At 43.4% G+C, this 25839-nt stretch overlaps 6 protein-coding genes and 1 long non-coding RNA gene across 25 annotated transcripts in view; 3 read left to right on the top strand and 4 right to left on the bottom strand.

The window, feature by feature from the left end:
* Positions 1-824, bottom strand: part of cacna1ab (calcium channel, voltage-dependent, P/Q type, alpha 1A subunit, b) — a 154991-nt gene extending 154167 nt beyond the window's left edge. For all 17 annotated transcript variants that reach the window (XM_035405737.1, XM_035405745.1, XM_035405751.1 and 14 more), the window contains exon 1: positions 694-824. The gene's annotated coding sequence lies outside the window, so the exon portion shown is untranslated. The remainder of the gene's footprint in view (positions 1-693) is intronic.
* Positions 372-1010, top strand: LOC118221080. The gene is made up of 2 exons (XR_004764053.1): positions 372-592; positions 701-1010. It is a non-coding gene; the product is annotated as an uncharacterized LOC118221080 (long non-coding RNA).
* A 4381-nt stretch (positions 1011-5391) lies between these two features.
* wdr83os (WD repeat domain 83 opposite strand) lies at positions 5392-8412 on the bottom strand. The gene is made up of 4 exons (XM_035403170.1): positions 8256-8412; positions 7607-7712; positions 7093-7190; positions 5392-5699 (listed from the first exon to the last, which is right to left on the bottom strand). The coding sequence occupies exons 1-4, from the start codon at positions 8303-8305 to the stop codon at positions 5633-5635; spliced, it is 321 nt and encodes a 106-aa protein (XP_035259061.1). The 5' UTR covers positions 8306-8412; the 3' UTR covers positions 5392-5632.
* Positions 8413-8849: 437 nt separating this feature from the next.
* On the top strand, positions 8850-14298 carry wdr83 (WD repeat domain containing 83). Of its 3 annotated transcripts, none has more exons than XM_035402625.1 (10): positions 8850-9051; positions 9459-9574; positions 9664-9784; positions 10719-10824; positions 10994-11042; positions 11166-11292; positions 11537-11604; positions 12006-12114; positions 12566-12680; positions 13955-14298. In XM_035402625.1, exons 2-10 carry the CDS (start codon positions 9472-9474, stop codon positions 14105-14107), a joined length of 951 nt encoding a protein of 316 aa, XP_035258516.1. In that variant the 5' UTR covers positions 8850-9051; positions 9459-9471; the 3' UTR covers positions 14108-14298. The 3 variants fall into 3 exon arrangements, with proteins under 3 accessions (XP_035258516.1, XP_035258515.1, XP_035258517.1); XM_035402624.1 differs by having other exon boundaries at positions 8850-9054; XM_035402626.1 differs by lacking the exon at positions 8850-9051 and adding an exon at positions 9067-9230.
* Positions 14299-16005: 1707 nt separating this feature from the next.
* Positions 16006-18823, bottom strand: LOC118221923 (tubulin alpha-8 chain-like). Its single transcript, XM_035407364.1, has 4 exons — positions 18754-18823; positions 18171-18384; positions 17730-17878; positions 16006-17020 (listed from the first exon to the last, which is right to left on the bottom strand). The coding sequence occupies exons 1-4, from the start codon at positions 18754-18756 to the stop codon at positions 16043-16045; spliced, it is 1344 nt and encodes a 447-aa protein (XP_035263255.1). The 5' UTR covers positions 18757-18823; the 3' UTR covers positions 16006-16042.
* A 1163-nt stretch (positions 18824-19986) lies between these two features.
* alkbh7 (alkB homolog 7) lies at positions 19987-22133 on the top strand. The gene is made up of 4 exons (XM_035407365.1): positions 19987-20410; positions 20840-21013; positions 21130-21254; positions 21454-22133. The coding sequence occupies exons 1-4, from the start codon at positions 20132-20134 to the stop codon at positions 21572-21574; spliced, it is 699 nt and encodes a 232-aa protein (XP_035263256.1). The 5' UTR covers positions 19987-20131; the 3' UTR covers positions 21575-22133.
* Positions 22134-22758: 625 nt separating this feature from the next.
* LOC118220393 (artemin) lies at positions 22759-24204 on the bottom strand. The gene is made up of 2 exons (XM_035404254.1): positions 24198-24204; positions 22759-23183 (listed from the first exon to the last, which is right to left on the bottom strand). The coding sequence occupies exons 1-2, from the start codon at positions 24202-24204 to the stop codon at positions 22759-22761; spliced, it is 432 nt and encodes a 143-aa protein (XP_035260145.1).
* Between the last annotated feature and the right edge of the window lie 1635 nt (positions 24205-25839).

The following is a 25839-nucleotide window of genomic DNA, read 5'->3' as shown; positions in this document are numbered from 1 at the left end:
GAGATATTAGGCTATTCTGCTGTTTGCATCATCTAGCCTTAACCTTTATCCATAAAATGATTCTCTCTCTCTCTCTCTCTGTCTCTAATTATGCACACGCACACACACACACAATTTCATTCCCCGTTTACTTCTCTAGATTCTTAATAAAAAGCCTGTAACAATGTACACAATCACACGATTAAGGTACTGCTACACACGCGCAGCAGCATTCACGTTGGCTACAGTAATACAAATCCGCCGGGCTTTTACCGAAACTAGCAGATGTTCGGTCGAAAGGGTTCCAGAGACTGCTGCCTTTGCGAAATGCGATTGGCGAGTCCTGTTCGGAACTGTCAGTGAACTCGGAACACTTAAGGGCTAAACTGTTGTCCCGAAACTGCGCTGAGATGGCCTACTTTTCTGTAGATCACGTAACCCCCCATCATACATCATATCGGTCTTTCTGTCGCAGGGACAATTTCACTGTTTATTTTCTGTTAAAACAACAGCGTTTCCATTGGACAGCTTGTATCACAGTCTACAAATGTAACGTCGTATGGCATTCGATCCACACACAAACCATACAGAAACTCCGCCAGATGTGCTTTGGGTAAATATACTTGTTCAGTTCTGTCAGTGTTTTTAGAAGCAAACTTGCAATAATATATGTTTGCATTTTTAATCCCGGATAAGATTGTCTAATGCGTTTACCTTACAGAAGAGGGTGGTCGGGCTAAAGCGGGGTCTTGACCCGACCCGGTCGCTGGGAATACTGTTGTTGCTGTTGAGCGCACCCAGGGGTTGAACGGGAGTCGCCTTGGACAGCTGGGAAATCGACTTGATTTTGGATGCCGAGGTCCTTGTCCTCTGCTGGCGAAGAAATCCCCATCTTCATTAATTAAAACACATTCCGCAACCTGCTATCTACTGACTCATACGAATCACTGCTAATGTAGTTGCAACTGTTTTCTCTGAATTGCGATGGAAAGTAAACAGCAGCCAAATAAAAAAGGACTCGAGTCCCATCATTTAAGTGCATGCATTCATTTTCAAAGATGTATCGCAAGTCCTCATCATTTTCTCTTTTCTGCAGTACATTATTTTACCCTGTTTTTTCTCGGTTCGTTTAGCCTTGATGAGACGTAATAGGATGAATCGCGCGATGGAGAGCGAGCGCGCACTGTGCGCCTTTACAGTTCGAGCGCAACACCAAGTGTACGTGTTCCCTGTCCTTCCTGCGCGCCGGGAGACTGGTGAGATCATTCCGGATGATCGCGGACTGCATTCATAGTGCGCGTGAGACACTCAACACAAAAGTCCACAACGAGGTTTTTGTGGGTTGCGCTGGCGTAAAAACGTGCTAATTAACTGCAACGATGAACTAATCAAGGGGAAACCTAGATTCTTGCAAATGTTCATGTCAGATAAAGTTAACTCACTGTAACCCATAATAAGATCAGCAGGTATGGTTTAACCGTCTGATTTAAAATATACAATCAAAAGTTACCTAACAAATATTCTGATGATAAAGGAGTACTCATTATGAAATAACATTTACGTTTTAGTGTATACATGCGCGCAAACACGCTTTTGTCACTCTTGTCACAAAATCGTACAGTATTCTTACAGACATTTACTCAGCCAATGCTATTTTTACTTAAATAAATGTAAGACATTTTCAAGTTCACAAACTGCATAGAAAGCAGTAAACAGTGTGAGCGGTGGCCAACAAGCGACTGTCTGACGGTCCAGCCCGTTATTGCAAAAGCCTGACTCATCATACTGTCTACCTGCAGTAGCAACCAGCTTCCACTGCATGCGTATTGTCTACCTGCAGTACCGGCCACTGCCTGCAGGGGCAACCAGCTTCTTTTCATCCCCCTAACAGTTCACAGCTCGGCGGCCAGGGCCACAACCAGAAGAGGCTTTTTGTCCAAACTCACAGATCGCATATGAAGGTTTTTTGTTAAGGAAATACAAATATGTAACTACACACAGCTATATACATATACATTATACATACCCCCCACATTTCAGGGCACTACAATATTTGGGACATATTTATGTTATGCAAAAGACAGTTGCTGTGCTTACTACTTTGTTGCATATCTTTTATATGTAATGACTGCTGGAAGCGTGTGACCCATAGGCATCACAGAGTAGCTTCTCTGGTGATGCTCTGCCAGGCCTGTACTGCAGGGAGCTTAAGCTCCTGCTTGTTTTGGAGGCTAGTTGCCTTAAGTTTTCTTTTCAGCATATGAAATGTATGTTCAATTGAATTCAGATCAGGTATTTGTGGTAACCATACATGCCCAAACCATAATACGCCCACCACCATGTTTCACAGACGAGGTGATATGCGTTGGATCTTGGGCAGTTCCTTTTGGATTCCACACTTTGCTCTTGCCATCACTCTGATGCAATGACTTCCTTGAGACTTTCATTGGTACAATTCTGGCCCTTGTGTTTACCAAAGGCAATGAAAGCCTAGAATCAAGATTAGATCCTGAAAACTCTCTTATACCTACACTAAGGAAGCAATTAAACACACAACTAATCAGACACACCTGTGAACCCATTTGTCCCAAACATTATGGTGCCCTGTAATGTGTGGGGCTATGTATAAGTTCTGTAATTTATACATGATGAAACCAAAATGTATAAAAAAATATCCTTCAGACATTGACCCTAAATCCCCCAATGTGTACAGACCTGGTTTGTGAGGTGGCCATTCGATATTGATGACGGCAGTGCCATGCTCCCCAAACCACACTGAGACAACCACTCACGTTTCCTGACAGGGGAAATGCCATGTTGAAGGAAATGGACAGGAAGAGGATGTCATCACTCAGTACCATTAAGTAAAGACTGCCCTTGTCGTTACAAGATTACAGAACCACCAGAACCTTTGCATTGTGTTCGTTATTTTCTTTCTTTTTCGCTACCTACATATGCATGACACCACTTTTTACAGTGATAGGGAAACGCGGCTTCAGTCGATCTGCATTGCTTGCGCGGTGCCCGCTCTCCAAGCTCCTCGAAAACACCTGCTTTTCTTCCAAGGGGCTCAGCAAGGTTTGCAGCAATTAAGACTGAGGGCTTTCATCCGAAAGACAAGGCGCTGTCTCAGCACCATCTGGAGCGCCTCGTGCTTCCCTCTTTCTTCCACAGACACTCCCGCTGCCTTACAGGCGTCCTCTCCTCCTTTTAAAAGGCATTCATCAAGGTTCACGCTTTTAAGAAGCTCTCTCTCTCAACGGGGTTTCTGTTACTTCGGTGGCACATTGTTTTCGTAATTAGCATAGGCTTGAGGCAACAAAAAAAAAAAAAAGAAGACCCTCACAGCCCGCTTAGTCACCAGCATATTTGAAAATATGCGACGTGTCCTGAGGCTGACAGCACACAAGCCCAGAGAGGTGCTGTACAGGCGAGGGGTGAGGGGTGTAGCAGATGGACCTGGACGGCAGAGAGAAACAGTGGCACACAGGAACGTAAACAACTACCGCCAGTATTTTAGACTTCGTATTCTACTGCTGCAAACTTTCATATTCATGTGATTTCACATTTGACATAACATAACTTGCAACATAGCATGTCAGTGTTTTGAGTCTATGAGACTAGGAATTGGCCAGGAACCTCACAGCACAAAAACTAAAATATCGATCGGTTTCAGGGAAAGCACATTTCATTTTGTACAGCTGTCTCTTTCTACTTCAGGGCCTGATAGAGGGAGTAAAGTTGTGAGGGCAGGGACAGATAGAGGGAAAAGGATGAACGAGAAAATTAAAGGTGGCAGAAAGATGGATTAGCATTTATCCTCACGTCCAGTCAGCCATTTTTCAATTTCAGCTTTGCAGCAATTCAACCCATACTGTGTGGGAAAAACTCTGATTCAATGCTTTTCTGTTTGTGACCTAGCACTCCCATAATGTTAAAACGGATGCGATTCAACAGTGGGATATTTACTCTGTAAATTTAGCATGAACTCTGCATGTAGCCCTGACTCTCTGTTGCAGTCCAACACTGCCCTCTTCTGTTTCCAGGCAGCCAATACATGCTACACTCACAAATGGCAAGCCTTGAAAATGCCATACATCAGCTTGCATTATTTATAAATTAAGACTTAATTTACAGTATAATTGATCATTTTGTTTCAATATGGAAAAAGAAAAAAAAATCAATTTCACTTAGATGAATAAAAAGGAAGTTGCTCATATGAGATTTTTTTAAGCCCATACATCACTCAGTAAAAAATGAATAAATAACTAAAATAAAATGATGAAAGACACTTCATTTTAGCTAAATGCAAAAGCGGAAAAAAATTTCAGTTGACGTGGCTGCACAGCTGAGGTCTGGCAGTCCCATCTGCTGATGGCTGCACTAATCCAGTAAAACTCCACGCGCTGAAGGAGGTGAAATAGGAGCTCAGTAAATCACTCCGAGCACAAGCCCGGCACAGAGTCGATTGGCTTTCTGCAGCCAGTCAGTCCCCGCTACAGGACCGAGGGCGGAGAACACTTTCAAAAGCAGGGCATCTGGACCACGAGGGAGGCTGAGGTTTATGGGCACAAGAAACATGGAGTTAGAACTATATGAAGGTACCTTTTCCATCTCTTCTACAGTTTTCTTTGGCTCCGAACAGGTACACTGTACCTTTCCCCAAAAGGCACATAAAAGGAATAAAATATTAAAATGCTGACATAACTCACCATTTTAGCAAAGAAAACCTTTGTACGAGTCTGTATTTCTGTTTCGCACAAGTACTTATTTTGCTTAGGAATCTGGAAAGCTCTTTAACTGCAAATTCCGAATGTTCTCTTGGAATACTGAATCCCAGAGGGTCTCCGCACAGCAACATTAGCAGCCCACTTCCAAACGGCATCACAGAAGGCACTGTCAGTCCTGCTTTCCCAACACCTAACAGTGCTGCTGTCAACACACATTTATACAGTTATTACAGCCATATCCGTCTTTCAGATGAGACGTTAAACCGAGGTCCTTACTCACTGTGGTCATTAAAAATCCCATGACACTATTCGCAAAGAGTAGGGGGTTCCCCGGTGTCCTGGCTAAATCCCAGAACTGGCTCTCGCAAAAACTTGCCACCTAATCATCCCCGGATTTAATTGGCTAAAGAAAATGTTCTCTCCCTCCAGTGGAGCTGCTCAATGGCCAACAATAGAGGATTGTGGTCGTACTGGGCAGCTCCCAGGTGTGAATGTGTATGACTGTGAAGCAGGGCGTTGCTGCAAAAGAGCATCCGTGCTCAGCGAACCTACCCTGGGTAAATAAAGGTTAAATATCAAGAAACCAGGGTCCAATCAGACACAAGATAAAGAGACCTGACTCAATACACTGGCTATTCACAATTAAAACATACTAAATAAATTAAATACTTTTCACATTAAATTACTTTAAAGTGTGACTTTTATTATTTCAACTTGTGGGGTGAGCAAGCGTAGAAAAGCACAGCACTCCATCAAAGAGAGTCGAGCAGGGAGCGATGGAGCACTGAAACAATGCACTCGTTCCTCATCTCCTTTTTCCCAGGAACCCAGATGGGGGTGGGTGGATCAGCTGTCCGTCATCCTCCTCGCGTCTGAGTCTAGCTCCGGCCTCCTTCTGGAGGCTCTCCGTATCCGAGCGCTGGTTACCATGGCGGTGACATGGGCTGGGGGTTCTGGAGGTATGACATCACAACGGCCGAGATGGACAGCCTGGTCAAACGGACAACCGCAAAGTTAGGGGGAGATCACGCCTCCGACGTCCACTCAGGACAAATCAGAATCCCTGCAATCTGAATATTCACCTGCAGTGAACATCAGATGCATAACTGAAAATAATCCTCTATATTTTTCTGGGGCAGATGCTGAACATGCTCTGGTAAACCACTGTGAGGGAGAATGTGTGATTACAAGTCCTTATAGAAGAACAAAACGATTTCAGTAACTGAAGCCATCCGAAGTATTGAAGGTACTTGGCTAGGAGAAATTTTAACAAGTTAAATATAACATTTAGTAATATAGTTTCACAGCAATTTTGAAGAGCTGTAATAGGTTAATAACACCAATGTGACATAGAAAGACCACATATAAAAGAGGACAGAAGGACTGTGAAAGGAGAGAAAATTAAAAGCTGGCACGAAGTAGGTGAAACAGGCCATGACTCACTGGTATTAAACCCAGTGAATTAAGGCTCAGCTTACTGTTCTTAAACCAGGGGAGCTTCACAAAGCACCATTAATGAGTTAGCCAGCTAACTTCTGTAAATATCATGGAAAGTCTTAGGCTCTTCTGGTTTCAAGAATAAAATCTTTCCCCAAGTCAAATCCCCATTTCCTCAGCAACACATCTGGCATCATAATCCTAGCATAAAGCAGGCTAACTCCCAGTCATGCTGCCTGTGGGTTTACACTGGTGTTATCCCACTCAAACAAATTCAATTTCAGATATTCTGTGTTTTGAACAATTGCTAATGTTCAACCGGGGACAAGGTGAAAACTAGCTGAGATGTCTTCAATGTTACAGTTTCTCTTTGCGATTTCTTTGCTACCATTTTTTTTTTAACTTTCTTGTTCATTTTGTTACAGTCAGACACAAAAAGTGGTATTAAATGCAAAATTTAAGAACCATAATGCAATAATGCATTATGATGCATGATTTATGAAATTATCGCCTATATTTTCAAGGAATAGGCATGCATTAAGTTTAAATCCCTGTAACTGTAAAAGCAAGTGTGTGTGTCATCATAGCATATTCAGTGGCATTTATTTTAAAACAGGCTATTCTACATTTTCACGTGTTGTCTCCTATATTATGTCCAGCAGATGACAGTTTTTTAAAAACTGACAGCGGCCACGCATCTCCAGTTAGCCGTGTAACTAGCTGAGGCAGTACTCTTCTCTTCTCTTCCCTACCGTAACTTATCCCCAAGAGAGAATGCTGGGTCAGGCCAAAGGTAATTTAACATGAAGGGAGAGATAAGACATGCACGCAAACACACACACACACACACACACACACACATATACACATGCGTGCACACGCACACAAACAAATACATACACACACGCACAAACACACACATGAGGCGGGTTTGATGGATGCTCACATGAAGCTGCTCATCATCTGTTTGGTGTCCTCAGAGCTGCGGGAGTTGGCGAAGCTGATGAACGAGCAGTAAACCGCAATCCAGGCGCACCACTTCAGCTGCAACACAGCGACTGTGTTAACTACTCACACACACTTACAACAAACACACACTTCAGCTGCAACACAGCAACTGTGTTAACTCAGAACAAACACACACTTCAACTTCAGCACAACTGCGTGATCTGCATCACATGTACTGATACACTACACACTCACACTTTTCAACAGATGATACACACAGTGCTAACTAACTTTGTCATTGCAGTCAGGATTCAGGTGGTGCACACCTGCAATTCATCCCATTAAAGGATTCAATTTTTCAGTCCTAAGATACCTATCCAGGCCTATATAACCAAGACAAATAAGATGCATACAATGCAATTGAGACATGGTAGTCATGTCATGCCATTTGTACACACACACACACACACACACACACACACACAAACACATTCAGGTGGGTGTAAAGTCACCTTGAGCATCAGGCCACACATGCTGAATATCATGCCCAGCAGGTTCATGTAGTCGGGGGTAGGGTCCTCCAAGGTAGGGTTTGAGTCTGTGCTGGGGGGTTTGTACCTGAAGCAAATAAGATTTGCTGATTAGATTCAGCCATAGACGGCACTGATACTACGAATGGCACGGCCTTAAGAAAGGAGGAGGTGGCAGTACTGGCTTGGGAACCCGACGTGCAACTTAGAGGTCGCAGACAGGTTTGATCCCCTGAAGGACCACTACCGCTCTAACCTTGAGAAAGGCATCTACGCTAAATTGTTTCAAAACTAAATTCCCACAAAAAAGGAATGCATTTAAAACGTAAGCAGTGTAAATCGCTCTGGATAAAATAGTATGTTACATTCATATGTTAGGAAGTGATACGAAGCTGACAGACATAGTAACAAACGTACCATAGTAATAACACATATAATTAATTAATTAATAAACAAATAACGACGGACTGCGTGAGATTTCCAACCAAGAATAGTAAATCAGCTAGTTAATCGTCTTATCTCAGGGAGCTGTGAAGTCAGATGTCCATTAGCTCACGGGCTATCAAGTCAGTTGGCAAAATAATCAACAATTTCGACTTGAGTCGATTGTACATTCCCTTGAATTACTCACCGAAGTATCTTGTTTTGCCTCCGTGGATCCGACATGCTGTTTGAAGTCATCTTTATCCCTGATCCCACACAGTCTTCTCACTACTTCAGTGAAAAAACTGAGAGAGATCGAAGAGGAAGAAAATGTGAGTTGCTCAGCTGGTTCCGTTTATTTGTTTCCGGTAACACATTTTATAAATTTCAAAATAAAGGTTGTTTTAACAGTATTAGCATATATTACATTACATTCATTTAGCAGACGCTTTCATCCAAAGCGACGTACAAAAAAGTATATACAGCGTGGTGGTGGTTATTCTAGGTATAGTCTGAAGAGATGAGTCTTCAGGCCACGGCGGAAGATGGATAGTGAGGGGGAGGTTCGGAGAGGGACGGGGAGTTCATTCCACCACTGGGGAGCTAGGGTGGAGAAGCTCTGTGATCCCTTTGGGCGGGTGGGAGGGGACAAATCTTCGTGTTTTTGTCAGGAATAAAGAAGTTATAAAAAGTAACAAAGAATATTAGCTAACGCCTCATATATTCAACAAGACAGACCAGACTGGCTACAAATTGAGCTTTTATTTTGAATTAGCACTGTTTCCTAGAACGCACCGCGGTTTCTGTAGTGATTTTTTGGTGTTAAACATGGCAGCACCAAGTTTGAAAAACTAGCACAGGGTTGAATGTTGTTAATTGTTAAAAACACTGCATTGAATTAGCGAATTATGTGAAGACCGGAAATGTGTTCTCAAATATTGTGTTCACAGATAACGATCATTAAGCGGACCGAAAAGAACAGCTCAAGACTTTAATTCGCCAAGGTGGTATGTAAAATTTGCTTGGTGGCTTGCTTGCCACAAGCATTAACTTTAACTGGCACGCGTGATCAGGTCGCCAATTGTTTGATGTTGTAACCTTACATACCGAGCTCGTCAGCGTAAGGGCACATGCCGGGACAAGTGTTGGCAAGCACCTTAATAAACGAATCGTCTTAAATTAGGTACACTAACATGAGCATCTAAGCCTGAGTGCTACTGATTGGCTAACTGCAAACAGCAGTTATTCTTTTGGCAAAATACTTGGATCGTAGATTGTATGTTTGTACCTAACGTTAATGAGTTCGCTGGATAACTCTTTGTTTACAGTCATGCTAGCTGCTATCATATTCAGATGGTGAAACCGGCTTATTTTAATAAAATAACGCACAGATTATTCTAATGCAACGTAGGTGGTTACGGGCCATGGCACTCCCCCAACCCAAACTACAGGCGCCTCAGCTACCCCAGCACCTGCTCCGAACCTTGGACTGCAAGCAGGGGGCTGTCAGAGCTGTGCGCTTCAATGGTAAGATAATGAGCCCGTGCTTGTACCGTGCGTCACTGAACGTTTTATATGTGACCGCTACCGTGTTGCTAACAGTGTCGTTCCGTTAGCGGACGGCAACTACCTACTCTCATGTGGCAGTGACAAAACCCTTCGGCTATGGAGTGTAAGCCGAGGAACTCTGCTGAAAACCTACAGCGGGCATGGTTACGAGGTGCTGGACGCCGACGGGTGAGTGCTTTGCTTTAGAGCTGGGCCTCGTGCTTTATTGATGGCATGCCTCACTCCCTTGACTTTGTATTATATGACATCACTGTTTTACTTTAATTACGTGGGTTGGTGATAACACATCGAAAGGGCACGTCTAGCAAAAAGGACCAACTTTTTAATACAGTATCAACTGTGAAATATGTATGTATGTTAAGTATGCGAGTTTGCAGGTCTTTAGACAACTAAAACACCTGACGTAACAGACTAGCCACACTTCCTACTTGAGCATGTAATCACTTGCTGTGACTACATAAGTTGGTTTTGCAGTATGTAATTTGTGCAGTAAAGTTAAAATGATGTGTCAGTAACAGCTGTAAACAGAATTTGTATGTGTGGGAAGAGGAGTGGGGTTCTTGGGTGATGGATTATATAATTTAGTTTTGCTATATCAAACTCAATTCCTTGTCAAATTTGCCCAAAAATTGCTTCAACTTCTGCTCCTACTTTTACGATTGCTCTGTGTATTTTTGAAGTGAAATGATTGCTTGATTGTCATATTACAGCCGAACAGTGGAGGAGCATCCATATTTACATATATATATATATTTTTTTAAAAAAAATCTTTTTTGCTGTTAATTTTGCATGCATGTCAACATATAAGCATAGATTAGGTTTGTTACTGGCATGGTTTGACACAACCTAGTGCCTGAGTGAGATTGTATCTCATATTTGCTAATACAAGCTCAGCTATATGAATGGGTAAAAAATGTGGAAGATGGGAGAAAAGGTAGAAACCAAACATGATGGTAAGCATGTACCCAGTGTCTGAATTTAATAGTGTAACAATAGTGTCATTTGTTAAATCAGCCTAATGCTTTTTAACTGCCTCTCGTGCTTCTGTTTGTATCAACCTTTTGACCTCTCTCTGGTTCCATTCCCATGGTCCTCCTTGCAGTTCCTATGACAACAGCCAGCTGTGCTCCTGCAGTTCTGACAAGACAGTGATCCTGTGGGACGTGGCGACGGGACAGGTCACCCGCAAACTGAGGGGTCATGCTGGGGTGAGGACATCTGGTTGGGTTTTTTCTTTTTTGTCACATGTATGTGATTGTGCTATCTCTTTCACTGAACTGCATGCCATAATGTAAAAAGAAAGAGTTGTGTATGTCACTGATGATTTCTATGGAATATATGCCAAATCTGCATGGACTCTTGTCCTTCGGTTTATAGAAAGTCAACTGTGTGCAGTTCAATGAAGAAGCTACAGTCATGCTATCAGGTGAGTTGAAGATGTCCACACCATGTACAGCTTTGTAGTTCTCTGCAAATAACCATGTTAATTTCTGACCTTGAGGTTGATATTGCAGTCAGTGTTGTGTGGTTTGTGTGCGGGGGGGTCCAGGCTCCATAGATGGCACGGTCAGGTGTTGGGACACACGGTCCAGGAGACCCGAGCCCATTCAGATTCTGGACGAGGCCAGTGACGGTGTGAGCAGCATAAAGGTGTCTGAACACGAGCTGCTTACCGGGTCAGTACCTAATAAACCTCTGCATTCAAAACACTGCAGAACACTGTGGGGCACATGATAAAAACACAGCTGAGGATGGCTTTGGTATGTCTGGAGGTGGTCCTTACTCCGGATGTGAACTCTGACCTGTGGTAGAATGAATCTGTTGACTGTAATAATACAGGCAGTTTGGAAATGAAAAGTTTACAGATGAAAAGTGTAACAGTCATTGTAAATCTGCCTCTTGCTCCCCTGACTCTCTCAGTTCTGTGGACGGTAAAGTGAGGCGGTACGACCTGCGAATGGGGCAGCTGCACGTAGACTTCGTCAGCAGTCAGTATACGAGCGTCTGCGACCAGTGTCTTTGTGTTGCTGTGTTGTGCACCTGTCGCTGTGCCTGTGTGTGTCTGTATGTATGTTTGTGTATATGTGTGTGAGTCTTTCTTTGTTCTAGTTTGCCTGTCAGTGTGTGTGTGTGTGTCTGCTCTTGTGCTTGCCTGCTTGTCCCTGTACATTGTTCCTTTACATTTAGGCATTAACAGACCCTCTCATCCAGAGCAACTTAAAATTGCATACAAAAAAGGTTTTCGGTGCCTGGTCACCTGATAGCAGGCCTTCACACACAACTTACTTAGCAGGAGTAAACCCATTAACCTACAACATATGTGTATATTGCCTTAGTAGTGGAGCCACTGTGTGATAACTTGCTGTGGGCTCTCCTCCCCCCGCCACAGGCCCCATCACGTGCGTGTGCTTCAGTCAGGATGGACAGTGCTCCCTCAGCTCCAGTCTGGACTCCACCGTCCGGCTACTGGACAAGAGCACGGGAGAGCTGCTGGGAGAGTGAGTCTGTGGCTCAGTGCAGCCCGGCACACCTGCCTGCCGAGCTCAGCGCTCACACCTGTTCTCTGTACTCCCAACACCTACACGTTCTCACTCTCTCATACGCACATACACATACACACACACGAACACACACGCGTGCATGCACACATACATACATGCTCACAGGCACGGATGCACAGGCGTCGTTCTTATTTGTACGCATGTGCACTCGTACATTGTTTACAAAATATTCTTTGCACTCACTCAGGTGCATCAGGTGTTTTATGTAGTGCTGCAGCGCAGTGTGGAAAACGGCACCTTTTCAACAGGATATAAAATGCAGTCGCAAAAATGTACAATTGAGCGTGAATAGGAAACGGCACTCGCACCATGGGACTCAACAGGAAAAGGAAAGTACGTCATAACGCCTGCCGTTCATACACAGTCCCACTTACGCGGCTTTGTGTAGGTACACCGGCCACAAGAACACGGGCTACAAGCTGGACTGCTGCCTGTCTAACAAGGACACCCACGTGGTGAGCTGCTCAGAGGACGGACACGTCTACTACTGGGACCTGGTGGAGGTGAGAGGGGAGAGGGGAGAGGGGAGGGTGGAACAAACTGGCTGAGAGAGAGAGTGGAGTTTGGGAGAAGCTGCTTTTGCGAACTAGTCTGGGCCAGTATGGCCCATCATCACCAACAAAATTAGACTTGAAAGAATCTCTGGAGTCTGAACCTCAATTATCAAAAAAATGTTGACCTTTCAAAACAATATGGCCACGTCAGTCAGTTGTCATGGGCGTGGCCATGTTTTACTTAAACAGCTGTAACTCATTAACGCTATGTCCGATCCTCATTAAATTTGGGTCATAAGTTCAGCATATGATTCTGGGGAAGCCTGCCAATTTCGGTGCCTCTCTTTGGTGCCCTATTGCCTTTGTCAATAGGTGGTGCTATAAGAATTTTTTTAAAAATGCCTCTTTTAACGGGTTGGCCAATGAGGCTGGAATTTGGTAAGAGACATCTTTGTGAAAGACCTCATCAATAAACAACTATGCCTCAAAACCATCGGCAGCCTTTTTGTTTTTCTGCCATTTAGAATTTTTCTTAAAAACTAACTTTTTGCAAACTAGTTCTAGGCCATTAAGTTGAGTGCCACCAAAAGAAAGAATCTGTGGAGTCTGAAATTGAATAATTATTGAAAAAAGGTTGAACTTTCAACAAAATATGGCCACCCTATGCAAATAAACAGTTGTGGGAAATAAACAGCATACAATGCTTGACTCAGCATGCTAACTTTGCTGGTGCTCAACCAATAGGTGGTGCTATGAGAGAAAAATAAATGAAAACGCCTTTAACTCCTCAATTGTTTGAGCAGTAAAGATTAATCTTTGCATGCTGTCTTTCTGTCAGTCTGCCATTGAATGCACAATGATAAAGTCAAATCTGAAAAAAGGCCGCCAGCAGCCAGTCAGATGTTGGTGTGCATTTGACAGGCTTAGCAATGGTTGCTCATCATGAAACTTGTTTGTATGCCGATCTCAAAGCTAGGGAATACCTTATCAAAATTTGGGAAAGAAACTGTAAAGCTTTTTTTTTTTTACCATTCATCCAATGTGTTCTTACAGCTTGAAATATATATTTAATTGTCACTGTCATGTATCGCATGTTGTTGAACAGAATTGAATGTGGCCTTGGTCAGAGGTCAGCCTGCAAAGATGGCTGTGCAGGAGGGAGGAAGTTAGTAAAGAGGAGGGTAGGACATGATGAGGGAAATCTTTCCTTTCATTGTTGTCATGAATTCCTTTTTCATTTATTTCACTCCATCCCATTTATTCTTGTCCGTTTTTCCTCACAGGGGTCACTGTCACTCAAGTTGTCAGTCGGGAAGGCAGTTGTTCAGTCCCTCTCCTTCCACCCCACGGAACCACGCCTTCTCACTGCCATGGAAGGGCGTGTCCAGGTGTGGGGGGCGGAGCCTGAAGATACTCAAGAGGAGGCGGCCATTTGAAATTGAGGTCCTGCAGAAATATAATTGATCTGATCAACAGCCATCCATCGATCATCTAACCCACTTATTTCAATGGCCAGTTAATCGGATTAAACTTTTGAAAGGCCCTGAACAGCGGTGACCCCCACCTCCAATTCTGTCATTTTTATTTCTGGAATTTTTAAATTTTAAATAAATGTGTATTTTTATAACCCTTGTGCTATGTCATTGGTCAAGTAGGGTTTGTGTAGTGCAGGGCAGCCCAGCCCTGCTCCTGGAGATCTACCATCTGTAGGTTTTCATTCCGTCACAAAGCAAGCGCAACTCATTCAACAGCTTGAGAGCTGCTAATTAGTAGTATCGGTTGAAATGAGAACCTGCAGGATGATACATCTCCAGGAGCAGCGTTGGGCAGCCCTGGTGTAATGAATTGTAAATCTTTTGAAAACACTTGCAGTAAAATGAATCGAGTACACGTAGGAGTTTTATTCATAGGAAGGCCTGCTAGAGCATAGCATTACATGTGATTTGATTCCATCAAGACACCCAATCAAAAGAAGGTGCAGCTGGGGTCATTATTCAGCATGCCTGAACAGCAGCCTTGTATGGCCAAGTGGTGGCCTTAGCACTCCACAGGTTTAGTGTTGTGGTCAGGGTGATAGTCTCCTGCTGGAGGCTTATCAGATTCTTTCATCGCTCTTTATTTTCCTCATTTGTGAAACTTGTACAATCAATATGCTTGATTTTCAAGTCCAAGAGAAGGCAATTTCAGTTAATTTCAGCAATGTCCCTTGTCTAACAAAATGTACAATTGGCTTGTTGCCCAAATGCAGTACATTTTTCCTGGTGGGAGATCAGACTCACTTCCTACTGGAAATTACCCTGCCTCCTCTGTTCTCCAATTGGTTCTATCAGGCACCCAATCACATGTAATGCTGCCATCAGGAGGCCCTGGCAGACAGCAAAAGAAGTTTACACATTTTCAGAGCACTACATGGTAAATGGTAAATGGACTGCATTTATATAGCGCTTTTATCCAAAGCGCTTTACAATTGATGCCTCTCATTCACCAGAGCAGTTAGGGGTTAGGTGTCTTGCTCAGGGACACTTCAACAAGCCCAGAGCAGGGATCGAACCAGCAACCCTCTGACTGCCAGACAACCGCTCTTACCTCCTGAGCTATGTCGCCCCCATGAGTATCAGGGGGTCAATAGAAGCATACTGCCATTTGGAGACTAAACAAAATTTATACAGATTTAGATCAAGATGATAAAGACCAAATTGATTTATTCCAGTTGATGTGTGCTCATTTTGTCAAACAAAAAAACCCCACACTTTCCTATATTTTCCATGGTGTTTTAAATTAATTGCAGTAATGTAAATTTATACAGCAGCAGTGTCACATTCAACTGAATGGATGCAATTTGAGAAATCATTCAGGTTATGTACACAGTAAACATTTAGACAAATAGCCAAATAAGTATTGTGTACAGTGTAGGTTTTACATTACTAGTAGAAATTCTATTTGTCAATTTCCCCATCTATAAAACTTGAAAGCCCATCTTAATTGATCTTTCCTTAATATTAAAAACTAGAAATATGAAGAGTATCTACAGTCACATATGCAATTCCTTGCTGAAGAGTATTTTTAGAGAATTTAAAATCCAGGATGTGTTGCCATTTCATGGATGTCCATTAACCTTAGCTGCGATTTATAGCGAGTTTCCACTTAGCATCGAACATTGAATATGTTCATTAGAATTTGATTAGACTTTAGCCCTTGAAACCAAGCGAGTCAAATCCTTACCAAAACACACTGGTTAACTCTGACCAGATGAAAAGGGAGAAGCTGAAGGAGAAAGGACTCATCCTCTAAAACAGTCCAAGCATTTACATAAATAGCTCATTGACAAAAGGCATTAATGCTTCAAGGTTTATTCAAGACAAATGAACAAATTAATATTCATCCTCCTCTTCCTCACAGCCCTCAGTAGACTCAGCCCCAACTTCCTCATAGTCCTTTTCCAGCGCTGCCATGTCCTCTCGAGCTTCACAGAACTCTCCCTCCTCCATGCCCTCCCCCACATACCAGTGAACAAAGGCCCGCTTGGCATACATCAGGTCAAACTTGTGGTCAAGGCGGGCCCAGGCCTCGGCGATGGCGGTGGTGTTGCTCAGCATGCACACGGCCCTCTGCACTTTTGCCAGGTCTCCCCCAGGAACAACTGTGGGTGGCTGGTAGTTAATGCCCACCTTGAAGCCTGTGGGGCACCAGTCCACGAACTGGATTGACCTTCGGGTCTTGATGCTGGCGATGGCGGCGTTGACATCTTTGGGCACCACGTCACCACGGTACAGCAGGCAGCAGGCCATGTACTTTCCTCGACGCGGGTCGCACTTCACCATTTGGTTGGCGGGTTCATAGCAGGCATTGGTGATCTCGCTCACAGAGAGCTGCTCATGGTAGGCCTTCTCCACAGAGATGATGGGCGAGTAGGTGACCAGGGGGAAGTGGATGCGGGGGTAGGGCACCAGGTTGGTCTGGAACTCGGTGAGGTCAACGTTCAGGGCCCCATCAAAGCGCAGGGAGGCAGTGATGGAGGAAATAATCTGGGCAACAAGGCGGTTGAGGTTTGTGTAGGATGGCCTCTCCACATCAAGGTTGCGCTTGCAGATGTCGAAAATGGCCTCGTTGTCAACCATGAAGGAACAGTCTGAGTGCTCCAGGGTGGTGTGGGTGGTCAGGATGGAGTTGTAGGGCTCCACCACAGCTGTGGACACCTGGGGAGCTGGGTACACAGAGAATTCCAGCTTGGACTTCTTCCCGTAGTCCACCGACAGACGTTCCATGAGTAAGGAGGTGAAACCAGATCCAGTTCCCCCTCCAAAACTGTGGAAGATGAGAAAGCCCTGGAGCCCTGTGCACTGGTCAGACTGGAGGGAAAAGAAACATTAGATCAACAGAAGGACATGCTTTTTGGCACATTAGTCATGACTTCACGTTCACAGCAATCATGTGACCATCCAATTTCTACATTTGGTGACCAAGAGCAATTACAGGATTGCATATTGTGATAATGTATGAGGACATCCAGCTGGGGTGCATTCAATAACTACAGTGCTTATGATCATTTATACTTGAAATCATTTACAACCAACACAAACGGTCAACACTCTGGCTATTGGCAGTACATCAATCAAGAAATTTCAGAACTGGGCAACACTCCCAACAGTGTTTCAAAATCCAAAGATATTTGGTGTGCTACACAATTAGAACAAACAAGTGCATTCGTAAGGAATTTCACTCAATCTGTCTTCAAAGCACTTCACAAAACAGTTTTGTCCACTGGATGCACAGTTGATCCTCCTCATAGGCCTCTATGAACTCAAACCTATCAGAACATTAAATTCAGAGCAGACCTGGGTCAAATGTATTTGTTTTGGATTCAAATACTTTTCTACAATTTACTGATCTTGTCTGATGTATTGGAACCAATGAAATACTCTCAAAAATGCAAACCCCGCCTTCTTGTCATATTGGCAGGCTCAATTACACCAGGTACACCAGGCAAGATCAATAGAGCACAGAAAACTTTGAATCCAAAACAAATACGCATTTGACCCAGGTCTGACTCAGACCTACCATCTTGCGTACGCGGTCCAGTACGGAGTCGACAATCTCCTTGCCGATGGTGTAGTGTCCGCGAGCGTAGTTGTTGGCAGCGTCCTCCTTCCCAGTGATCAGCTGCTCTGGATGGTACAGCTGACGGTAAGATCCAGTCCGTATTTCATCTAGTCAGAAATATTGAGTTTAAGGTTTTGCGGTGGGGTCATGTTTCAAACACTGGTGGGTCCTTAACTGTATGGATCATAGCCAAGCAACCATGCACAACCACACCCAATATACACTGCACATTGCACCTATACCATTCCATAGGAGTATTATTTGGAACAGGCAATCAAATTTCATACACTGTCAATTGTTCCAATTGTAACAGGCATTACATCCAAAAGGACTGACACATTCCCTCTGTACGTCCATCTACTTGTAATCCCACCCATTGCACCAATGGACTTTACTCACCTACCACAGTCGGTTCTAGATCGATAAACACAGCCCTGGGAACATACTTTCCTGCTCGAGTCTCACAAAAAAATGTTCCGAAAGAGGAATCTGCTGGGAAGGAGCCACTGGTGGTCCCGTCAGGGAGGAAGCCATGTTCCAGACAGTAAAGCTCCCAGCAGGAATTTCCCATCTGGACTCCTGCTTGGCCGATGTGCACAGAGATGCACTCCCTCTGCAAAGAGAGTTCATTCAGACTGGGCTAGTTCAGTGAAGAGCACTGTGTGTCCAAACTTTAGGAAATGAAGCACAGAGAAAATTTGGGCTGTCAGCTCTCATGCTTTAAAGACCACCACTCAGTGGAGGGGGATGTGTGGGTCTACAGAGCGAGCCTCCATTTTACAATCATTCAATTGACGTCAGCTCAGTGCAGAACATTTGCTTTAGTGTTTGAAAATATTGCAGTATAAAATATCAGTAAAGGTCTCCTCTTGTTTTCACCAAACTGAATAATCCAGAAAAATACAGGATGCAGAATTTTCAGCAGAAACAAAGACTTTGCCAACACATAAAATAAAACAAACACGCTGCTGGGCCAGTTTACCATTATTGCGTCTGAAAGTAACTTCCTGACCAACAAGAACCTTTGGTAGGCTTTTGCACAAAAAACTGAGTATCAGCTGGGTGTTATATAGAAGGTGGATTAAATGTGATTAGCAATTGCTTACAGGTGTTCCTCATGGGGCCACAAAATGATTTCAGACCCTGCTAGCTTCACAGTGCTCTTAAACCTAGGCCTGTATTCACTCAATATTTGTCCTTAACTTTGACTTACAAGTAAATATAAGCATTACATTTTCATGAACTATTAAGTTCTCTTTGCAATAAGATTTACAAAGACTCTGTCACAAGAACACTTTACAGTGGGAATACAAAGAAGAATTGGACCAAACACCAGGCCTCATCCCACAAAATGGGAGCAATTGTGAGCAAGCAACTGTCTGAAGAAAAAATATACTCTTGCTTTTGTCAATAGTGAAGAAAATTTTATTTATAAAATGTTTTCATGCAAGCAAATGTAAACATTAAGCTTTTACTCCTTCACAATCTAGTGACTGCTGAAGAAAAAAATAGTCTTGGTTTTACTCCAGCTTCTCTTGATCACTTAAACAAGTTTTCAGTAACTTCAATTATTTCATGATTTTGTACATAAGCAAACTTTAAGATAATGCAGGTTTGGCTCATTACCAATTTTTTTTTTTTGTATTTACTTTGTATCTGAAGTATATTGTAGTGTACATTTGAAACCTGTATTCCTCAATTTCCCTATATACATTTTTAAAAAGTTGTATTTTTTGTCTGTATAGTCAGAAGTAGGGCAACAATTATCAACTACAGCAACCAGGTGAGCTAAATTGATGTAATCCATTGGATTAAATGATAGTTGTAGATGAAGATTTGCATGTTCTTGCACAACACTAAACGCTATATCTAGGGCAGCAGTGTCCAATCTCATCTACAAAGTGATGGTGTATGGGTGTAGGTTTTTGTTTTAGCCCAGAACTATGACATAGATTCAACTAACTAACAATTAAGACCTTGATGAGCAGAATCAGGTGTCATTGTCTTGGCTAAAACAAAAAAAACCCTGCACCCATACCTCACTGGGGCGGTGGTATTTAATTGTGTATATAAAAATAAACAATACATGTAAAATGAACTGAATAACAAAACTACAAAGCGAATTTTATTTTTTTTTCGCAAAGTAGTTCCTGTGGAAATGCTGTTTTTAAAAATGTACAATTGAACTACAGAGCCATGACAGTGTTGATGACTACAAGTCCCATAACACCTAGCGATGTGTAAAGATGGCAGCGTCCATCTGAGTCGTAAATTTGAAACGAGAAACACGCCAAAACACGGATTTTTATCAAAGTCAGAGGCAACAGATCTTTTCCCATTTAAACGAGGATCACATTAACATGAGGCTTTTGCTTACAGCAATCAAACAATTCAGTAATAAGTCGCTGCCGTGTCCCCGCGCCGGCTTAAGCTCTGTTTTTAAGTGCTCTGAAGGTTCAGAGCATAGAACTGACGGGCGGCTGCTGTTGTGCGGTTCATCCCCGGTAGCGCTGGAGAGAGTGCGCGGACAGGTCGAGGTTCGCGAGGACTTCATCAGTGAAGACGAAGAGCGAGCCCTGCTGCAGGAACTTGAACCCGGACTGAAGAAGAAACGATACGAGTTCGATCACTGGGATGACGTATGTTGTGATCTCTTTTCCAATATCAAAGTGGCAGCTGGCACAGCTAACCTATAGCTTTTGCGCTAATCATGTCGCCTTTTATGTGTACTGACTTGGGTTGTTAGCAATACCATGGAGTGTTTGAGCAGCAACCTAACATTTGCTGTAGTTAAAATATTTACAGTTTTTTTGGCTACTGTACTTTTAAAAATAGAAACTTCATTGTGCTGCTGATGTTACAGGTTGGACGGTCCTAATAAGCAAAAAAATAGTGTAAATTGAGTGAAAAGTCTTAAAAGTGGTTGTTGTACCGTAATCGCAGAAAGACAAAATATTGGAAGCCTTGCTCTTCATTTCCAGTATTTGTGTCAGAACGATTGCAACATAAATAAACTTGCCATGTCTCAGCAGTGATATGAAAAAAAAACACCCTTGATACCGTGACAGGCGATTCATGGTTACCGGGAGACGGAGCGCGTGCAGTGGAATGCAGCGTGTGAGGTTGTGCTGGGGCGAGTCAGAAGTATTGCGTTCCCCAAAGGCAGTTCACTGCTTGGCCCAGTTCACGTTCTTGACCTGGACAAGACCGGCCACATAAAACCACACATCGACAGCATCAAGGTACGTGATGCATGATAACACATTGTTCTGAGATTAGAATACTAACAAAGGACAGAGTCATTTATTATCCGTATGTCAGACCAGTACTCCGAGTGTTTCGAATTTTGTTTGCTTAGTTCTGCGGCAGCACCATAGCAGGACTGAGCCTGCTCTCTGACAGCGTGATGCGATTGGTCAGGGAGGACGATTCTGCTGAATGGCTGGACCTGTTGCTACCCAGGCGATCCCTATACATTCTAAGGTAGGGACCGATATGGTTTCATAGTGGGGAAATGCTCAGTATTGTTTTTACTTGTAATGCAGTGAGATAAGCGCTGGCACTGGACTGACTATTCCAGTGTGGTATTTTTTTCCAAAGTTGAAATTCATGGCACCACAGGACCTTAGTGGGCATGAGGACATGTTCAGCATGACTGAATTTTCTTATTCTGTCCTTCAAGAGACCAGGCCCGATTCAGCTACACCCACGAGATCCTGAAAGATGAGGAGTCATTCTTCTCAGGGAAGAGAGTACCCCGCCACCGTCGCATCTCTGTCATCTGCAGGAACCTTCCTGCTTAAGTCAAGGGAGTGCAGGGGACCCATTTCACTGCAACACGAGTGTAGTGGCTCTTCTTAGCATCTCATTATTAATGCCAAAATGGAGAGTTTGAACTTACTAGTGTGATTATTATGCCAGATTTCCAGTTGGTAATGTGGTTAGGTTCTGGAGTGTTGGACTGTGTCATAACATTGCTGTGTATATCTAATACATATAGATTCTTTTTTTTTCATTTTGAGTTCATTGAAAAATTAGAAATTTCTCCGTTCAGAAAGGACATGAACAAAGTTTGAGACTAAAAGTCATAGACCCTTTAGTTAAAGACTCTTATGTGAGGAAAGTGCTCCATTTTATAATAACTGAACACTTGCACTTAGTTATCAATTGGTTTGGAATGTCCGTCTGGCGACTTTATATACAGTTTATCTGAAATAATCACTCAGAAAGAAAAAACGTAGGCTTGTACTTCAGCTTTAATCAGAGCTGCGGAATCATACACGGCAATAAACAGGATGACAAATAAATTACAACGTTGCGCGAAACGTATTCCAAATAAATAAATAATTTATTACATAAATACACAGTTGTTTTTTTTTTGCCCCGCTTGCCCTTTTTGTCGGCTGGTTTTTTTTGTACAGTGCTGCACTTGCGAGCGCAAGTTGCGTGTTTTTGGAAAAGACCCTTGGCTTGAGAAAAAGGCCGGAAGTCTGTTCACGCCTGCTGGCTGCTGCAGTGCATAGACCAGGCTGTGGGTGCTGTGAAGTTCAGCATGGAGGAAGACGAGGCCAGTGCAGCTGCTCCCTCGCAGTGAGGAAGACACAGTGGAGGATAGGAGCATGTGCCTCAGAGCAGCACAGTACAGTGTGTAGTACATGAGGAGGGAGCTTTTGTCTATCAAATGTAAAACCCAACAATAAGAAGTGCATACATGTACAGTATGTTGCTTTTTTTTGTTTTTTTTTTACACCCATTTTAACAGGAATGTCAAAATACTACCCAGTTTCCAAAAACCACACCCCCAGCAGTAAAGGACCTATTTCCTTCCTGCCTCTCTTGCAGCTTCTATTGTATTGCACCTATCCATTCTTTCTGCTGTCCTAGGCATTGAAAGCATCCCACGATTCCTGTCCCTTGCTCCCCAACCGCACCCTGCCTCCCTCTCTCTGCCCCCACCCCATCAACCCCCCACCCCACCCCCCTCCTCTCAGCCCACGCAGCTGCAGCCGGCAGCAGACAGCTTCTCCACCTTGTGCCAGTGGTGGGTATCGTCCAGGAAGGCCAGGTCCTCGTGGTGCGTGGGGCGGCAGCAGGGGGTGCTGAGCCAGCTCTCCCCGGGCGGGGGGGGCGGCAGCGCGCCCCTCTGCAGCAGGTTGGTGAGGGTGAGGTCGTGGTTGGAGCGCACCCACGGGCACGCCCCGCTGCAGTACTTGAACAGCACCGCCTCGTCCGACTCGTAGCCCAGGCCCAGCTCCCGCACCTGCAGCAGCAGCGTGCGCAGGCCGCAGGGAGGCTCCGCCCCCCGCCGCATCCGCACCGCCCACCGCTGCCCCGGCTCCTCCCCCTCAGCCGCTCCGTCCTCCTCCGGGACGCTGCCGCTGGATTGGGCTGCTCCAGCCTTACCGCGTAGCTCTGTAAAACGGGAGGAGACGGGTAGCTTACTGTTCACCTGCCTTAGACTGGTTTGGGATTTCTGTCCTCGGTTTAGCAAAGGTAAAGTTAAATTCAATGTCTTAACTGCCGTGTGCCATTTAAGGCAGTGTTTCTCAGCCCTGGTCCAGGGGAGCCACTGTGCGTGCTGACTGTTTTAAAAAAAAAAAAAACAGTAATAAGCTTAGCATTGTAGTGAACTATTAATTGATGGATGATTTACCCTCTTAAAGACACATTATGCCAGAAATGGCTATGCATGCCCTATAAAATAAAATCTCATGTTCGCATCTCAGGAAAAATGGTCAAACCAACTTATGCATGCATTTACTGTGCTGTATGTACTACATGGCAAATAATTCCAATAGAAATAGGTTCCATTTTTAGTTGATTCAGTTACAAACTGACTGATGAAATCAGTTGGGTCCCATTTGCTGGGAGAACCTGGGAACATGAAACCATCTATGAATGGTGTTTACTGACCAAACGGCAACAAGCCAAACCTGCATTGTATTAAAATAAGTTAAACCACACAATTATGGTTGAACTTAAACACATTTTCAACAATGTTAATTGATCAACCGATTGGCTTTTCACAAAAAGTCTTGCATATTCTTTGCAGTATGACATATAACTGTTGCTGGACTAAGCATTGTATACCAGAGAAAGTGTCTCTCTGGCTTTGTGAATGGACACACAACTGTATGTGAATACAGGGTGTGCCCATACAGTGTGTGCAATGGAAACGCTAAAGCTGCTTGAGATAATCACATTGTACAAACTGAAATTCTCACACTGACATAATGCAAAGCATTCTTACCTAAACAATTACAGGTCATGAATGTGTTGTTGGAATTATTTTCACAGCACATTCTGTGTCTGTTTTTTTCTCACTATTGACATCAGTGAAGAGATCCAATAGTTATTCTTGCAGAATCTGCACAATCTGTTTGGATTTTTTGCTGAACTAATCAGTCAACTCATTAGTATCAATACCCTCCATTGTGTCCAATTTATTACAGCCTGGCACCAGTTAAAATAGAGATTTAAAAAAATGAACCATTTCTAGTGAACCCAAGCGTAGAGAAGGAAAAAATAAACCAATAAAACAAATATAGACACATTACCCAGATATCTGACTAGTTGTCACCACAGATGACCACAAAAATTCACTGAATGTTATTCATATTTGATATGTTATTCTATTGTAAATTGTTACCTGCTATGACTATGACTACTTGTGAGAGGCAAAGTAGAGAGTGGGAAAAATTCTCTGTCCTTTTCTGTCATCATTCCTTATCAGGCTGTCTTTCATTTCCCAAATTTAAAAATGAATATAAACACATCCATATCTAGTTCTTAGCGCAGGTATCCAATGGTGTATGAACATGTTTCTGAATGTTTCCCTCATTTGCTACCAATAGATAAATGCCTGTATTCCATCTCAAGTCCATCTATTTCATATTTTTTTAAATTACAATTTGCAAATTATTTTCTTTTTTAATCACTGATATTTAATTTGAATAATATTAAACACAATGTATACATTCGGTTTTGTCCCTGAAAATGTAAACAAATTTCCATTTATGAAAGTTGTTCAATCACTAAGTCTATCTGCAAGTGCCATCTTCACGATAAAGCTCTCTACAGGTATATATATATATATATATATATATATATATATATATATATATATATATATATATATAATGGTCCAGGTAGCAGTGATAGTCTTACCAATCAATGTGTGTACCCAGTGCCCCTCTCTGCTTTGGACGCAATAGAACAGCAAGGCCATCTTCAGCAGGAACCTCATCTTTCCCTCTCCCTCGCTTCTCTCCAGGTGAATGTGTGAAGAAAGATGAGTCTGAGTGATGCTTTTACGTGCCAGAGTCACTACCTCCGATTTATACCCCTCTGGGACTTGGGGTGGGGGTGAAGCAAGGGTTGGGGGGGGGGGGGGTGGAGGGCGGAAGCTAACCGTTTCTCTGCCAAACTCTCACCTGATGAAGCTCTGACTGTGTGCATATGCATGTGTGGGTGGGTGAGTGGGTGTGGTAGGGGGGTGCTGTTTGACCCAAAAAATTCCTCTTATTAATATTATTTAACAGGTATGAGTCATGGGGTCTGATGTGCAGGTGTTTTCCGAGGTCGGTCCTCGAGCAAATGAATTCCCTGTTTAAATTGCTACAAGCTGTTCCACCGCACAGTGCAGAGTTGAATACTACACAGATGGCCCTTGCTGGACCGAGAACAGCTGCCATTAGTCCAGAGGCACTGGGACTCGCCAGGACGGACGGACAGTTGGACAAAGGGGCGAGTTACGAACCTAAAAGAGAAGACCAGTGACAAAGCAGGACCGGATAGAGAAACACTGAAAGAAAGAAAAAGAAAGAGAGAGGAACTCAGGAAAGGCTGAAGAAAGGGTTAAATGGTTGAGGGATTGAGGGATCATAATTAAAAAGTTGACAGAAGTTATTTTAATGGGAATTCCTAGACTGATCGCCATCTTTGGCAGCACGCACATAAATTCAGGGATTTGAAAATTCAGTGTGCTTTCCCCCCTCATCTGTCTTTTTCTTTACTTATGCAATGAAGGAAGACAAGTCGCAGTGGTTGAGGAGGGGAGGGAGGGAGG

This window comes from Anguilla anguilla, chromosome 2 (genome assembly GCF_013347855.1).
Source record: "Anguilla anguilla isolate fAngAng1 chromosome 2, fAngAng1.pri, whole genome shotgun sequence".
Lineage (NCBI taxonomy): Eukaryota > Metazoa > Chordata > Actinopteri > Anguilliformes > Anguillidae > Anguilla > Anguilla anguilla.
The sequence above is the reverse complement of the archived record's forward strand: the minus strand, read 5'-3'. Positions and strand labels throughout refer to the sequence as shown.